Source organism: Cyprinodon variegatus, unplaced genomic scaffold (genome assembly GCF_000732505.1).
Source record: "Cyprinodon variegatus isolate N-32 unplaced genomic scaffold, C_variegatus-1.0 Scaffold117, whole genome shotgun sequence".
NCBI classification, from domain to species: domain Eukaryota; kingdom Metazoa; phylum Chordata; class Actinopteri; order Cyprinodontiformes; family Cyprinodontidae; genus Cyprinodon; species Cyprinodon variegatus.
Window position 1 is genome coordinate 1,427,371 of NW_015150570.1, and position 16,748 is coordinate 1,444,118.

Consider the following 16,748-nt stretch of genomic DNA (forward strand, 5'->3'; position numbering starts at 1 on the left):
TTTATCAAGCAAAACCTAGACAGAGCCATAGGTTCTGCCTCTCTGCAATCACTGAGCGGCCTAGGGCAGCAGCCAAGACACCAAGACACGTCCCAGTTCACCCATAGGTCAATCCCTTTCCTGGATATCAGAGTCTGCATAAAGACCATTGCCTTCACAGCTTTAGGAAATAAAATGTTTCTCAGTTGATTTGTTTCAAATTTCATTTTACTATATCATTTTCCTAATGGAAGTGTGAAAAAGTAAAGTGCCATAATTAATGCAGTCCATCAAAATATAAAATAATACTATGAAAAAACAATTAATGTGCAATGCTTTCAATGCATACAGTACAACGCTATAGTTACAATAATACAAGTACAGGCCTTTTACCAATAACCACATAATATAAATCATAAAACAAGCAAACCTGAAAAAACCTACATCCTCTCAGCTAAACTTAGAAGTTTTATTCTCTTAGTCAGCTAGCCAGACTGACGTACATGGGGCTTTGGTTAGGGTGACCAGATTTGGGTTTCTGAAAAGGATGACGAACCGAGCCTTGAGCATCCGACCCGGTGATGGTATGCCTCCCCCTGCCCGCTTTACCGTACTACCGTGCGGACGCACAGGGCTGCGGCATACCATCACCAAGTCGGGTTCAGTCGCTCCATCCCCCGCTGGCTCCCACCCCCCTTGCACCGGAGTTGCCGGACCAGCCCCGAAGCTGACGGCTTGGTTCGAGTGCCCTGTGTATTTACACTTAGTCCTGCACTGTAGGCTAATCAAAATCCCAGAAGATTTTGAAATTCTCCCCAGACATTTTTTTAGGTATGAAAAGTACTACATGTCCGGGAAAAAGAGGACTTCTAGTCACCCTAGTGTTGGTCAGTCTGGTCAGGTTTAATGCTGCAACGAGAAACTTGGCAGGCAAGACTAGAATGACAATCGAGACAGTTTCCAAAATTCTGTTGTTAAATGACAGTCCAAAGGTGGATATACAAAGAATCAGTCTAGAGGGCAGAGGTAACCAGAAACAATGGGCTGAAGCAGAGTTCAAATATCACCAGAGACTGGGACTCTTGCTGGAAAAAAACAACACGAACTGGCATGGAAGGAAGTGAATAGACTGTTTAAATACACAGAAGGAGATGATTGCTAGCAAGTGTTTTCAATCACACTGGAGGCTGACTGGAGAAGTGCACGCAGCAGAGTTGGGGCAAAGCAAAGCTGCGACATCACTAATACGCTCTCATTTGTAGGAACTACCCAATCAAAGTCCATCCATCCATCCATCCATCCATCCATCCATCCATCCATCCATCCATCCATCCATCCATCTGCTTCTGTTTATCTGGGGTCGGGACACGGGGGTAGCAGCTTCAGTAGGGAGGCCTCCCCAGCCACTTGGGCCAGCTCCTCCAGAGGAATCCCAAGGTGCTCCCAGGCCAGCTGAGAAACATAGTCCTTCCAGCGTGACCTGGGCCTTCCCCCGGGCCTCCTCTCAGTGGGACGTGCCTGGAACACCTCACCAGGGAGACGTCCAGGAGGCATCCTAACCAGATGCCCAAGCCACCTCAACCGGCTCCTCTCGATGTGGAGGAGCAGTGGCTGAGTCCTCCCCGGATGAATGAGCTCCTCACCCTATCTCTAAGGGAGAGCCCAGACACACTTAAGAGAAAACTTATTTCTGCCGCTTGTATCCGGGATCTCATTCTTTCGGTCATGACCCAAAGCTCATGACCATAGATGAGAGTAGGATCATAGATCGGCCGGTAAATCGAGAGCTTTGTTTTTTGGCTCAGCTCTCTCTTTACCACAACAGACCAGTACAGTGCACGCTTCACAACAGACGCCGCACTAACCCTATCTCCTGCTCCATCTTCCCCTAATTTGTGAACAAGACCCCAAGATACTTAAACTCCTCCACTAGCAGCAGTACATCCTCCCCAACCTAGAGAAGTTGCTCTATCCTTTACCGGCTCAAGACCATGGTCTCAGATTCGGAGTGCCTCCAATCAAAGTCCTAAATCCAATTGAAAACTTGCATCAAGACTTAAAATCATCTGTTTAGAAACCTTCTCTGCATTTTTGAATAGATTTTATAGGAAGAATGAGCAAAGGTTCCAGTCTCAAGCTATGTAATGATCTACAAAACTGTTAGAGAGTAAGTAGTGAGACATACACCGAAAAACTTGAAGCTCTAATTACAAAGTCTCTCTTAAAACCAGTGGGTGATGTGATCTGATTATATACAAACACAAAACTTTTATTCACAAAAATAAAACTATGTATTTTTTCTTGCGTTTCATTATCATCTAACATGCGTTGGTCTACAAGGAAAAGTGCTGATAAAATACAGTATTGAGGGTTTTTTCAAATCTCACAAAGTTTACAAGCCCTCAGTTTTGAAAGTAAGCGTGATAAATCAGAACAGCAGGGCATTTGGCAAAATAAATCATAATCATACATCACTGTGGATCAACCCTAATTGTCAAAACACAAATAAATGGAGAGCCTGCTGGTCGGTAAATGATAACTCTCTGGAGGACCACTGAGGTACACAGTTGAGCACTTCTGCTTACTGGGACTAAAGCGAGTGGCTGCGGGTTGCCATCTGTACAGTCTAACAGCTGCTGTGAACAAACGTGCCGACTGCTGAGCGAAGCAGACTTCTGTGATTCCAGAGCAGGTTACAGAGAAGTAAATAAGGGAGACAGACATCCCTAAACTATACATCAGTATCCCATGGGATATAACTGGGCTGTTGAGGTTCATCAGATCTGATTCTTATTCGCAATCTTTTCCTCTATGTCTCTTTTGGGGCATATATCTGCATGTCTTCCATATCTCTGTGTTTCACACTGACAGACTTGAGGGCATCAAGTATGCAGTACATGTATCTGAGTCAATCAGCCGACACTAGCCCCGCAGTCTACCACTCCCCTGGTAGCAGGAGTGTGGTAGCAGGGAGAAGGGATTCCAGTGTAGAAGGCACACAAACCTCAACAACCACTTATCCGCTACTTAGCAATGCTAGCAGGTGGCACTTCAGGAGTGCTGTACTTTGACTTTAAAGTTTTTATGACAGGTAATGTAAAGCTTTTTGAGCTACCACATGCTAAAACTCTACTTTAAAAAAAAACACTTTATTAATTTCCCTTTGAGATCAAAAAAGTACTTTTAAATTGAACTGAATTAAATGGGGATGACCAGCTATTGTTTCTATCAAAGTCTCTGAAAACATTTACATTTAAAATAATTAAAATGATGATGATGAGCTTTCTCATTTTCCTGCTTGCATGTATAGTCAAACTCATTTCAAAGACATATCATTAGAAAAATACAACCAGCAATTAAAAAAAGGGTTTGGTCAAATATTTTTTTACGATTACTGAATTGTTTGTATACCACCACTTTATACAGATGTCTCAATCTACTTAATATCTATTTTCTTAAAAAAGGATAACCTGGGTGTATGTATTCAGTATCTCAAATGGAGCTGTTTTATGTTTTAGATCTGTGTTTGCTGCCTGCCAGGTGAGACATGATGGCAACACAGCAAGCCTTACATCTGCCTTAGATGATAACATGACTCAGATGTTGTAAGGTGACAACTTTGGATAACACAGATCACACAGTCCTCCAATCTGGAATCTGTTTTAAGATATATTTTTGATAACATAACAATTAATAAACGACTCACCACAAGTTACTGATTAGATACAATGGGTAATGACAAACCCGGTTAACATTTCCAGAACTTGATGACAATATGGTAAAAATATAATCCTATGGTGTCATTTTTAAACGTCACTCACTTTTATTGGTAAACCTGTTCAAATGCTTGATAATACTTTGCACTAATCTGCTCATCATCAATCGCATGGCAACAACTCATAGCATGTAGGCATCCAGATGATCAAGATGAATTGTGCAAATTAATTCAAGCCTCAGAATAAAAAAAAGAGAGGATTTAAGTGACTTAAGGATTGGTTATGGTACCAGATGAGCTGGTCTGAGTATTTCTCCTGGTCTCCAGGGTTTCTCTCAGGGTTAAACACTTCTCTCTGGGTTTTAGTCTCTCAAGCTTCATGATGGCTTTAATCCCTCAGACCTCCTCTATGGGTTTCATTATCTATCAGTCCTTCATGGGTCTAAAAGCCTGGTTTTACTCCGGTAGCAATGTGTCGCAGTGAGCTTGTCGCAGTTATGATGCAGACATTTTTGATTTATGCTCAATATTAAGGCGTGGTCTGCTCTCTGTTATTCCATGCAACAACGCAAGTGGGACAATCAAGAACTAGCTGTGGGTCTAGATACAGCTGAGGCGATGAGGACATGGGGGCAAGTTTGTCCAACAACAGAGGGGCATGAGGGCGAAAAAGAGCTGGGTTCCAGGTAGAAAAAGGGTCCCTGCTTTCCAGTGCTTCCCAGAACTTCTTCGTTTGTATGACCGCAATGGCGGTCATACAAACAAAACAAGCCGGTAAGGTACAAAACAGGAAATAGATTGGATGTAGATTTGACCAATCAGAGGCTTCCTGTCTGCAGCACTGTCTGCGGTCACCTACAATTTGGGAGAGGTGCAGCAGAGTGTCTGCGGAGGGGACGGAGACATCTCTGCATTCAGTGCAACACCTACGCAAACAACCTAGTTTTGAAGTATAAGTCAGCCTTAAGTCCCCAGAGATCAAGCATGTTTTCTAGCATCCTATGAAGTAACCTGTAGAGTTCAGGGCTCAAACACGAGTTCCAGAATGCTCTGGGTCAGTTATGTGCTACTGAGGGCTATTGTGACCAGTGGATTTGTCCACCTTGAAAATAATACAACTTATTCGTTCAATTATTCACTCATTCACTCTACTGTTGAGTCTGACAGTCTTGTGACAAGGTTCCTCAGAGGGTTCTTCCCTGCCCCATAGTGAATCGGTCACAAAGGTTTTCCCAATTTCCCTGGATGGTCTATTGACAAGGTTCCTTGAGGGTCTCCCCAGTTTGAAACCCTGTCTCCTGACACAGATCTTACTGTTTCTTCCAAGTTCACTTACTTACAAGGTTCTCAGAGGGTTCTACCAGCTCCATGACAGTTCCGTGTGTAATGAAGTCTGTCCATATGTGGTACACATTTCTGCTGATAAATAACTCAGGGTGTTTACATACTGGTTTATTCCTAAAGGTTGGGCTTCTTAGTTAATTGTCTAAACCTGAAAAAGAATTAAGAAAGGGCTGTGATTACAGATTTTTGGTCAAACAGGAAGGTAGTGGAGGAGTATTTTTCACTTGGTCATCAGAAGAGATAGACCACTGAACTTCTTGTGAAAGCTTAGATTGTTAATTGTTTGAAGCAGGATAATGCATATATTCTAAAAGCTTATTGTGGAGAATATGATCTATTTTGCCATCATCTGCTAGAATAACAGTGTCAGTATCAGAACAATTGAATTAAAAAAGCTGAACAAGCAGATGAGAGGTACCTATGTTCTGGGAACATCTCTAGAACCTTTGGTCATATTGTAAAAAAAAAAAAAGTTCAGTAACTGAAATTTAGACACAATAAGGAGCATCCTCTCTATCAGACTATTGTACAACACATTATCTTCAGTCAGACGCTTATCCTGTTTTTAAATGTAAGACTTGTTAAAGAAACCACCTGCAATACGTTAAATGAGCTGCCTTGTAAAGGCCTGTAATCAAGACTCCAAAGTAACTCATCAACTTCATGTTTTAACCAAAGCTGATAACAGTTTAGCTGCAGCTGGTACTTCATTTACAGCCAACCAAGACAGTTAAATATCTTCATTTATCTTGATGATTTGGTCCAGTCAGACTCTTTTACCTAATGCCACCAAAGTTTATTTCCAGTTTGGATATGGAAAGTATTATGTCATCTTTACCTTAATGTCCAGTTTTCAGTTCAACATTCTTAGCTCTTCCACTTGAGATAAGTGTATGCATGTGTAATTTTTCAGTTATAGAGGCTTGTTTTGTTATAAAACTAAAGAGAAATGCTGCTTCTTACTCCCTTATTAATATTCCCTTAATTCTTGTCTATAGTTTCACAGCATTTGAATAAATATACAGTGAAACATACAATGAAAGGAGAAGTATATGATGGACTATTCTTTGCTTTGCCATACTCACCTTTTCAATTAGCACAATTTGTATCTTAATCAAGGTACAAATAAGGTACATTTGTACCTTACTTACACAGAAAAGCATGGCTTCTTATGCCATGAGATCCAACTCACTGAACTCACTTTTCCTTTTGCCCACACAGAACTAGGGAAGAAAGCCTTTAGCTACGCAGCTCCTTGTGCGTGGAATTTTTTTACAAAGAAACTGGAAGTTGACTGAGTTTTTATCTTTAAATGCTTTTAAGTTGAAAGTGAAAGAATTTGAAGCAGCCTCAATGATCTGTAATTGTTTTACTTGATATGTTTTTTTTTGTTGTTTTTTTCACCTGTCATTTATCTTAATGTATCTATGTTTCTTATGTAACTTTGCTGCCTCTTGGCCAGGACTCCCTTGAAAAAGATGTTTTTAATCTCAATGGGATTTTTTTCCTGGTTAAATAAAAATAAAAAATAAACAATTTGACCATACAGTTCCACTGTATGACAGACTTTCCAACATAATCTGACTATGATCTGAATGAATTGTCTCTGAAAAGTGCTTTGAGATGGCACGTATTGTAAACTGTTGTTATATAAATAAACTGATAGAATTGTACATATCTGTGATCTGTTCTAAGATCTCACCATTCTTTAAGTCTCTGCCAGATTATTGAAAGCGTCTTTAAGTTGATGTCCAGCATTTTTACCTTCTCTTTATTTAATCTCTTCCAATTCCTGCTTTTGTAACCTGGATTTTCCAGCATTTCTCTGCTCTTGTCTGACTTCTGCCAAGCTTCTACTCTCTAGTCATCAACCTCATTGCAGTGCCTTGACCTCAGTGCTTGGCCAAGTACTTGTATAAGTAATCTGATCTCTGCCTCTTCATGTATGACCCTTGCCTGTGCCCTGTTTTACCCTCTGGAATCCAGATTCATTATTGACAAATTCTCTGATGTCTGTGTTCTGAATCAAGCCTCCTAAAGACCTTATTTATACATTACCTATTGTGACATCATCAGGTTTTCTGCTGTTCTCTGATTTTACACCAAAGCTTAGGTAACTGGAGATGAAGACAGTCTTTTCCTTTTAGATTCCCATATTAGAGAAACACTTGAAGAAGGAACACAATGCCTTATCCCAGCATCAATAGACATGATACTGTCCAATTCTGAAAATGATATCTGAATTGTGACTTCATTCCCTACTCTAAGTTAGGAGGAACTGTCCCATATTCTTTAAGGCTTAACATATTGTGCTTTCAGATATTATAGTTCAGAAGACCTTATAACAAGGAGCAAATTGAGTTTCTATGGCTTTTCTTTTACCTTCAATGAGCTGCCCATTTTTCATTTGGCATCAGCAAGATATTTTCATATATGAAACTTTAGGTCACTTTTGCCCCTCTCTGTAAACTTGATAGAAAATCCAGGTAGATCATTATTGCTATAGAAATATGTACATAAGGCCATCTGGGACCCAAAACACATCATTTTCAAAGTCACTTAAATCCATTTCTCGTTTATAATACACACATTGAGCTTTGGCAAGTTTTCTTCAGCACAGACAGATGCCTAACTGCATCGAGTAATTCCTATGGGATTGGCTAGTTTGCTGTTATTGTTAAGGAGAAACTGTACACATGCACCTAATAAAATGTCAGATGAGTTTATATAAGTCTGTGAGGCCCCCAAAAGGAAAGCTGTGACCATAAAGATGTTTTGTTTGGTGGATGTACTGGGCTTTAAATGGAGCTGGAAGAAAAGGAGTTTGCTCAGTCATACGCCTAAATGAAATCTGGCATCAGTTTCAGTAAGGAAGATGAGCAATCGTCTACTTGCCAAACCACTTGTCTGTAAAGGTTTAAGTGGATGACAGAAACACTTCTGACCTTCCTCCAATGACTTGTTCTGTACACTGATCCATTTAGAGAGAGGTTACACACAATTCCCAAATGAAGAACCTCAGGTGAACTGGAAGCAACTTCAGTTTGTTTTCTGTTAGCTCCTATGCACAAAAAACTACTGCAATGTATGCAGCCAAGCATTGCTTCTCCCCAAAAAGATGGAAAGTAAAGAAAATTTTCCTTATAAATGGCTTCATATACAGATACATACTTGCTCATGCAAAAAACTAACAGATGAAGGCAAAAATAAACCATATGATCTAAATTCAAGTCCTCTAAGGAGAGGAAAAAATAAAACAGTATTGAGATTTTATACTGCTAAGCTGCAAAATGCGCATAGCCCACCCCCCCAAAATTATTCTTTTATGTCCAGGCTATGTGCATGCACAGTATGAAAAGAAAATTGTGTCAACTTTCACAGTGAGCGATCCAAAAATAGAAGCATATCCAACTGAGGATTACATTTGCAGGCACACAAAAGCCCATGATAATCTTTTAATTTTAGGAAAGAACAAAGCAATTAAGGCAGAAAACATAACAAAGCAGCGTGCACTGTGAAAGTACAAGGGTCTTCAGCAACACAATGGCACTCGGGCCAATCCAAGAAGTGTGATGAAGGGCTTGATAGGATAGTGTTTAAGGGTGTTTAAGACGCATTTCCAAACTACTGGGTTTTATTTGCAAATAGGTCTCTGAACAGAGGGGGTAAATTTATGACCAGGGCTGTAATCCTAGTGCTTGTTGACCAAAGTTAACAGAATAACATTTTTTAACAGTATATATGTCACATCAAAGTCAACTAATGTATAATGGAAAAAGCTAAAAATAAAAAAAAAGAAACTTTCTGGATAAAAAAACAGAAGGATTGTATGGCAGTACAAACATTATGAATCACTCTGTCAAATGACCTGCATTATATACTTCGGTCTATGCAGTATGTACTGAGTTTCAGTGCTGTTAGAAATTACAAACAAAATAACATTTTAAAAACGCCAAGATTGAAAGCTTTGACCTAATGCACAAAAAAGGTTATTCTTTTTTAAAATGCATTTTTATTTGGATGTAATCTGCTCTGCAATAGGAAATTGCATATTTATTTATAAATGCATGTTTCATAAACAATTGGGTTAATTGATTAAAGTGTTCCCTATCAAGGTGTGCCTGCAATTCACAAGTGATCCTTTATATTTCCTCTTTCCATTAGCATTTTGTCTTTTTACAAAAAAGATCCCTAAATAGATGCCTGCTGTTAATATTTGACAGGCAGTTTGCTTTATTTTCAAACCAAATGTTGCTTCTCCATGATCAATTTGCAGGAGAACAGCTCAGGAAGTAGAACTAAAATCTTTCCGTCCTCATATTGGGAGATATCAAGGTGTTCTAGAGAGGAAATGTGTGTTCTGGGTCCACCCCAGAGTCTGTTACCAATGGAAATGTCTGTGAAAACAATCAATGGGGAGATGTTCCGATTCCAAAATTACAACTGAGTTCTTTTAACACAGAAACAGTGAGCTCAGACAGATTCTCATCCTTTCGCTAAAGCAGACTCTATAGCCGGCCTTTTAAGCAAATTCATCTCAATTGCTTGTCCTTAGCTTAGTAACTGTTACCTATGTGCAAGTTAATCTTTTTAGTTATATATATATATATATATACCAAGCTATCCTGCAAAGGCACCAGAGGATAGTTAGAGAATATCAGTGAAGAGCAGCATTGATACCACTGGACACAATAGAAAGTTCAGAGATAGAGCTTTGGAGTTTTAGCACATAATTAAATTGTAAAACAATTTTATGAACGTTCAATTTCCAAACAAAACTGTCTAATCTATTATCCTTATAAAGGAAAGAAATTGACACATGGACCGTTCCAAAACATGGTGGTAAATCTAACTGAAATAAAAGGGATACATGTTGAAATATGGCTGTTCTAAGATGTTCTGAACCAGGTCATTACAGATCATCCACCTTAATCAATAAACAACAAAGCAGGAAACAGCAGTAATTGAAATAAGGTAAGAGATGCATGTTGACCAGCCGGACTAAAGCTACAAGGAGCATGTATGAGATACCTGTTGTCTGACAACTTTTAATAAATACCATAATTTCATGATACAAAAAAATTAAATGTTTAACTAAAAAAAGTAACACAAAACTCACAAACTGCTAACCACTGCCAAAAACATTAAGGCGGGCATAACATTAATCTTTCATAACTGTTATTTGATTTTAACAGCTTCTTTTCTGCACCATAATATCCACTTTTTTTCCACCCCAAGCATCAAAAATAAAATATTTTTTTCTTTTCAAGGAACCAAAATGTTTTTTGTTTTTTTGTTTTTGAGTGAAAGCTATGGTTGTCTTACAATGAGCTGCCTGGAAGTGCATGGCAACAAAGGAGTGAGGGGCAGCACAGTGTTACATATAGCCAGGAGAAAACTTGTTACTCCATGATTTTTAATAAATTGCTATTATACAGACTCCATGATGCATATAATGGAAAATTAAGAGAATTTTACATCTGTTAACCTCTGTATGTAGGCATATAAGTAAAATCAGTCTTAAAAAAATAAATAAAAAATAAAAACACTAATTAAATCAGTTAAAACTGAACAAAAAAAAAACTTCTTTGGGGTTTGAAATTCTGAAAAATATATACGTATATATATCCAAAAAAAAAAAAAAAAACAATGCCATCATCACTATATAACCCAGTGGGGATTAAATTAGGTAAAAACTGAAAAATCCAGCAGAAATCTGAATTGCACGCAGCTTTGATGCGACCAGAGCTGCAGCTGAAAAATTTAGGTTGGAGGTAATTTGGGTTAATGCACGACCCAAAGCTTCCTGTGCTGCTGACACTGTCATGAGCGCATAACAGAGCACACTGTTTATTGTAGCCCACACGTGGCTTTCACACCTCTGCGGTCATGCAGAACTGAAATAAATAAAGTTGGATCATAGTCGGCAGCTCATCTTTAACCCAAATGACATCCATGCAGAAAGCACACATCTTTCACAGCATACATGCATTAGACGCTATAAAGACAATAAACCCCCTTCCAGGACATAATTTGTGTTTTTCTAATTTGATGGAGCAAAAAGCATTTTACTTTTGGATGCATTCAGTCTGTGAAAGATACAAGAGCCCAAAAAAAGAAAAAGAAAAAAAAGGAAAAAAACATGCAGATGGGTTTCATTGATGCCCCCAAAATCAAGCTGGATGTTTGAGGACAGTTGGAGGCAAATCCAAGATCAGCACCTTGAACAGAGCAGGTCGGAAACAGAGGAATGACTCTGCTTATTGCAGCTCCCCCTCCTCTCTGCTCTCAGAATCGCAGGACAAGCCCTTTTCCCCGCATTCAAGGCGTAGCGGCGCAAAAATAATGTGAAGGACACCCCGCCTCCCCTCCTTCCCTCACCTGGCATATCGTCTTCAAAATCCATGTCGTCCTGTCCCTCGTCTTCATTACTCAGCGACCCCGGCATCTTTATCTCATAGCCCCCTAAACCCCTTTTAGGCTGGGAATACTGAAAGTTAACCCTCCAGACGCCGCAGCGCACTCTCTGTCTTCACCCAAAAGGAACTCGCTCTGTAATTTTTTTTTTTAATCTCCTACAGTCAAAACTGTTATTTTTCTCCAGGTTAAAAATAACAAAAAAAAGAACATTTATATTATTTTCCCGACAGAACTATATCCAGGTCTTGCAGTCTGAAAAATAAGAAAGACAAAAATGGAACACACATGCCCAGATTGTGACGTCTGGTCTGTTGCCATGACGATGCATCCCATAGTTTCTCCACAACTAGTTAGTCATACTCTCTTAGTTACTACTTTAACTAGTGCTGTGCAAAGAGAGACAGCACGGAGCATCTGGTGGTGGAGCTAATGGAGGAAAGCATGTCTGCTGCAGCTTCTGTCTGCAAGTTCTAACATTTCAGAGAGAAACTTCTGCAGCTTTCTGCCACAGCTGCTTTACACCAAGCTTACCTTTGAATAAAATAAATAAACTTAACACATATATGGTTATTCTCTGTATCGGTGCATAACTGATACAAGATTCAATTGCACAATCTCTTCATACAGTTGCAACTAAAAAGCTGCTGTATTAGACTATAGAATACTGACGTTCAGTGATTAATTACTGCAGGCACGAAACAGTACATGCTGCTATGAATACTATGAAAATTGATGCATTAAACCAGAAAAAAGGTAGAGATTTAACAAGTAACCCGGAACTTTGTTTTCCATTATTTAGTCTATAACCCCCATCCTTACAGCCCATCATTTGTAGAGCTTTTCAACTTCTTTTACTTGTTCATGCTTTGGTCAGTAGTAGCCCAAATTAAAAAAAAATAATAATCTACAGACATTCACTAATTTACTTAATATTCCTATTAGTATAGGAAAGTTAAGTTTAAAAAAAACTGTGGCAGATCAAACTTTGCAGTTATGTTTGTAGCTGTGGAATAACCATATGTGCTTTATCAAAACTGGCAAAAAGTTATTTTTCTATCATGCCCAACTGTCAAGTGACAATTTATAAAAAAAAAAATAAATAGTGAAGTAGGAATGCATGCAGCTTTTTTTTAAAGCGAGAGTTAACTCTTATTTTCATGACTTTTTCTTGTTTACTGTACATGTTATGCTTAATTTGAACGTGTGTGACTGCTAACTTTGACAGGTCTCCATTTAAAGGAGATTCCTGATCTAAATTGGACTTCTTAACAAAATAAAACAATCCAATCTAAAAACACAAACAATCCAAGACATTTTTTGTCTAGTGACAATTTATTAAGAGGGATCTTTGGTTTAATCCTCTTCGTCCTCCTCCTCCTCATCCTGGTTGATCTGGAAGTAGCGCAGCTCGTAGCTTTCCTTGGTGTTTGCCACAACCCGCAGCCAATCCCTGAGGTTGTTCTTTTTCAGGTATTTCTTGGTAAGATATTTCAAGTACCTAAAAGACAGTGGCATGAGTGAGTTCAAGTATGTAATAAGAATCAATGAAATAATGCATACTTCCATAACCGGATCAATGGGTTTTAATGTTTTAACAAAGAAGATTTAGTTTACATAAAGGGTATTTGCAACATTTCCATATGGCTTCAAGATTCAATGCGACTTTATTTAAGACTTAGCACCACAGTGACCCCTGGTGGCCATATTGCACAACACACAATTGTTTTGTTTATTTTATGCTACATTTTCATTATTTAAAAAAACAACAACAATGTGACAGAAACAGATATTATTGATTTAAACTTATGTAAAGCTTTTTTAATCATTAAAAGTTTTAACAATTTGTGTGAGCAGTAAAAAAAAAAAAAAAACATCTGCCAGTTTTTCTTTAATTTTGAGAATGCTTGTTAATGCCCGATGGGATCAATTTTATAATAGTATCATAATAAAGTGTTTCCTTTCTTTATTGGTAAAACATGCTACAAAATATAATCAATTGATTCCTCAATTTTAAATATGTTGTCATTCTGAACACAAAACATTGAGGGAAAAGTTTAAACAATGAAGCAGACAGCACATATGCTAAACCGTTTTACCAAATAAAAATGATAGAGTGACTTATGCCATCCTGAACCATTTCTATAGTTACAGTGCTATAAGCTGGGGTAGGTGAACAAATCCAATTTCTACTACTCTGATCTGACACGTTGAGTTATTGTTGCCAGCAATTTTGTTTCATCTCACTGTGATTTCTCCTCATAGCATGGTATTTCTGTTTAGCTGTAATACCTTCCAATTTTTTTTCTCTCTCTCTTTTTTTTTTAGATAAAACTAAAAAGTTTGTATATCATCAAGGAGGAGTGGAGAGGGACATAATCCATGTTTCTTGTAGTCCAGCTAACCAAAATTTCATCTAATGTTTGCCCATCGTTTTCTGAGGCCCACAGTTAACCCAGCCGTCCAAGGACGTTTCTTTGATCACTAATAAGCTTTGTTGATCTGCTCATTTTATTTTTCACAGGGGACTTGAAACCTGGCCCAACTACCAAAGGTACCAAAAGACGGCTTAATGACACTTCTGTAAGTGTGCTTAATTGACAAGCAAAAATTGATCTAAACACCAAAGAGAATTTCAAGAGGTGTCTGCCTGCAGACCTGCATTGTCAGGAGCTGCACTGTGAGGTCTCCTGAGCTGTTAGAACCAGAAGTTTATTCAAAGACGTTCAAAGTAAAAGGAAGTTGATTTGAAACCTTTCTAAGGTAAGAGTGAGTGTTGATACCTTAGACTTAGACAAACTTTATTGTCTAAGTCTTTATTGTTTATTTTCATACGAAACTAAATTCCGTTTTATACAGCTCTCATGACATTTCCATTTCTTATTAGCTGGATGTAGCATTTGTATTTTGATAGACATCCAATGAGGCAGTAAAAATAACTGCACCTCTACTTTGTTTACATTTAAATAAACAGCCTGTTGAATGAACACGTCCATGACCATGTTCTGCAAAATGCAGAATATGGTCACAATTTCTGGGACATCAGGACAGAAGTGGGGAGTGGTGGCCCAGTGTTTAGGGCATAGTGCTTTGAATCCTGAGGTTCTGAGTTCGATTCCTACCCCCACAGACTGCCACTCTGGCTCCCTGAGCAAGACCCTTAACCCGACACTGCTCCCCGGGGATGGGTTAAATGCAGAGGTAAATTCCTCCAATGTGAGATCAATAAAGTTCAATTTTAGGAGCGAAAAAAATGCAGCTCAGTCACGTGCAGATCGGACATTTAGTCAAACACATCATTGCATTGTAGGCTTCTGTTATACAGCATGATAGCGCTTTCAGTTACACACAGCATTGGGCAGATGCAATAACATCATATCCAGGATATGTCTGTCAATTTCAGTATCGAAACCTAAAGAGAAATGTGATCAATGCTTTTCCAATAGGGGTAGGGCATTAGTTTTCTCATAAAGGATTATTCAGGAAAAATGCCAGGATGTAGGACACCCTTATCACAATCATCAAACCTGTTAAAAAAATAAATAAATAAAATAGGAGGGTGCAACTGATTTTGGCTAATCATTCAGCCAAGTTTGCAGTTCAGTTTTCCCACTTTATATGTAAACACCAGAATTTCCCCATTGAGCAACAATAAAGGGTTTTTCTTTTCTATTTTATTCTATTAATTCAACATAACATGTATTTGTTACTTTGTTTGGCAAAACCAAGAAATATTTATCAAACAGATATCCTCTCATTACCAAAACCACAGCTCTGTATATTATGTTGATCCAGGTGTCTGTGTGTCTAATTCTGCAGCATGTCAGTGCAGCTATGCATGTTGTACCTCTTTGAGAAGGGAACCTCTGAGTTCACTGCAATTTTACTCTTGCTCCTCTCAATGGAGACCACTCCTCCACCAAGGTTTCCAGCTTTGCCGTTCACTTTAATGCGCTCCTGCAGGAACTGCTCCTGGATGAGAAGAAGACACAGGGGAAAACAAAGGAGGCAGGAATCAGTACATTAGTTAAAAACAAACATATTCTGATCAGCTATCGGAAGCATCACGCTCTCTAAACACCGAGGTCAGATTGGGTTCTTTCCAACATGTTTGTGGATCTACTCACAAAGTTTGCAGCGTCCATGATGCCATCCTCCACAGGATGAGTGCAGTCCAGCGTGAACTTAAGGATCTGCTTCTTCCTCTTTCCACCGGGTCTCCTCACTGCAAGCTTCTTCTGGAATACAAACACACATTATTAGGTGACAGGAAGTTAAAGAGCTTGGCCACATTCCTATCGCTGCTAGCATTAGCTGTATCCCCCCCAATACAACGTGCCCTGAAGTCGTAGCACTATTTAAAGATTAATAAAAAGACTTTACGGTGACAGCAACTGCAGCATATTAGTCCGACTACATACACAGCTGTTATAACACAAATAAGCAAAGACATATTCTCTTTGTACACTTTATTTAGTGTTTCTACTACTCACTATCGGAGCCATGGCTGACACGTTCAGCGAAAGGAAAGAGCTCAGGCTGCGCAGGGAATAAAAGGCTCCGCTGCTACATCGATCGGATCCACTTATCTGGAATCGATTAAGTAGACCTGTTAAAAAATGTTGGGGTTTTTGTTGCTGAAACTACAGAAGAGGAACTGATTTTTAAATTTTATTTCAGTATAATATGGAAAAAAAGAGATTAAAGTCAAAATTCGGAGAAAAAAGTCCCATATCATACTGAAATAAAATTTAAAATTCAGTTAACTTTTTTTTCTTTTTCTTTTTTTTTTCCCCAGTGGCCCTAGTCCTCTTCTGTATGAAACACATTCATACTAGTCAAAAGTTTTTCACCTTCTTTTAGGAAGTGAATAAATTAAGTCACTATTTGGTGAAAGATACTATATTCTATATTTGTAACAGAAAAATTGCCAGAAAATAGTTTGTTTATATATATAAGCATTTTATGTTTGCATAGGCAACCAAAGTTTGCATGTTGTTTGCTTTTAAATTAAAATTTTATATAGAGGTTTGTGTGTATTTTTACTTGATCTGGTTTGTAAATCAGTTCTTCTATCAGTAGAGGAAAAATTGCTTATTTTTAGGGCTGCCTGCAACTAACGATTATTTCCATTAATAAAAGAATAATTGGATAGCCAAAGGTTCCTTAAAGCCTTAAAGACATTTTACAAAAAAAGACCAAAAAACAGGCGAAACTGAAGCTTTTCCCCTTGAGGAAACTGGATAGACCATATTGACAGATGAAAAATATATATTTTTTATCTTAAATAGAA

At 38.4% G+C, this 16,748-nt stretch overlaps 2 protein-coding genes across 4 annotated transcripts in view; both read right to left on the minus strand.

Moving 5' to 3' along the window:
* The window catches only part of chd5 (chromodomain helicase DNA binding protein 5), a 65,344-nt gene extending 53,431 nt beyond the window's left edge, over positions 1-11,913 (minus strand). For all 3 annotated transcript variants that reach the window (XM_015375312.1, XM_015375311.1, XM_015375310.1), the window contains exon 1: positions 11,420-11,913. In XM_015375312.1, coding sequence (XP_015230798.1) covers positions 11,420-11,486 — 67 coding nt within the window. In that variant the 5' untranslated portion in view covers positions 11,487-11,913. The remainder of the gene's footprint in view (positions 1-11,419) is intronic.
* Positions 11,914-12,715: 802 nt separating this feature from the next.
* LOC107085164 (60S ribosomal protein L22-like) lies at positions 12,716-16,039 on the minus strand. The gene is made up of 4 exons (XM_015375362.1): positions 15,949-16,039; positions 15,583-15,693; positions 15,303-15,427; positions 12,716-12,956 (listed from the first exon to the last, which is right to left on the minus strand). The coding sequence occupies exons 1-4, from the start codon at positions 15,958-15,960 to the stop codon at positions 12,812-12,814; spliced, it is 393 nt and encodes a 130-aa protein (XP_015230848.1). The 5' UTR covers positions 15,961-16,039; the 3' UTR covers positions 12,716-12,811.
* Positions 16,040-16,748: the final 709 nt, after the last annotated feature.

Bases quoted from the DNA above. Each gene is read 5' to 3' on its own strand.
- LOC107085164 (XM_015375362.1), bottom strand. The intron at 15,428-15,582 runs GTGAGTAGATCC...CTTCTCATCCAG, and splicing joins TCATGGACGCTGCAAACTTT to GAGCAGTTCCTGCAGGAGCG. The intron at 12,957-15,302 runs GTACAACATGCA...ACTGTCTTTTAG, and splicing joins GAGGTTCCCTTCTCAAAGAG to GTACTTGAAATATCTTACCA.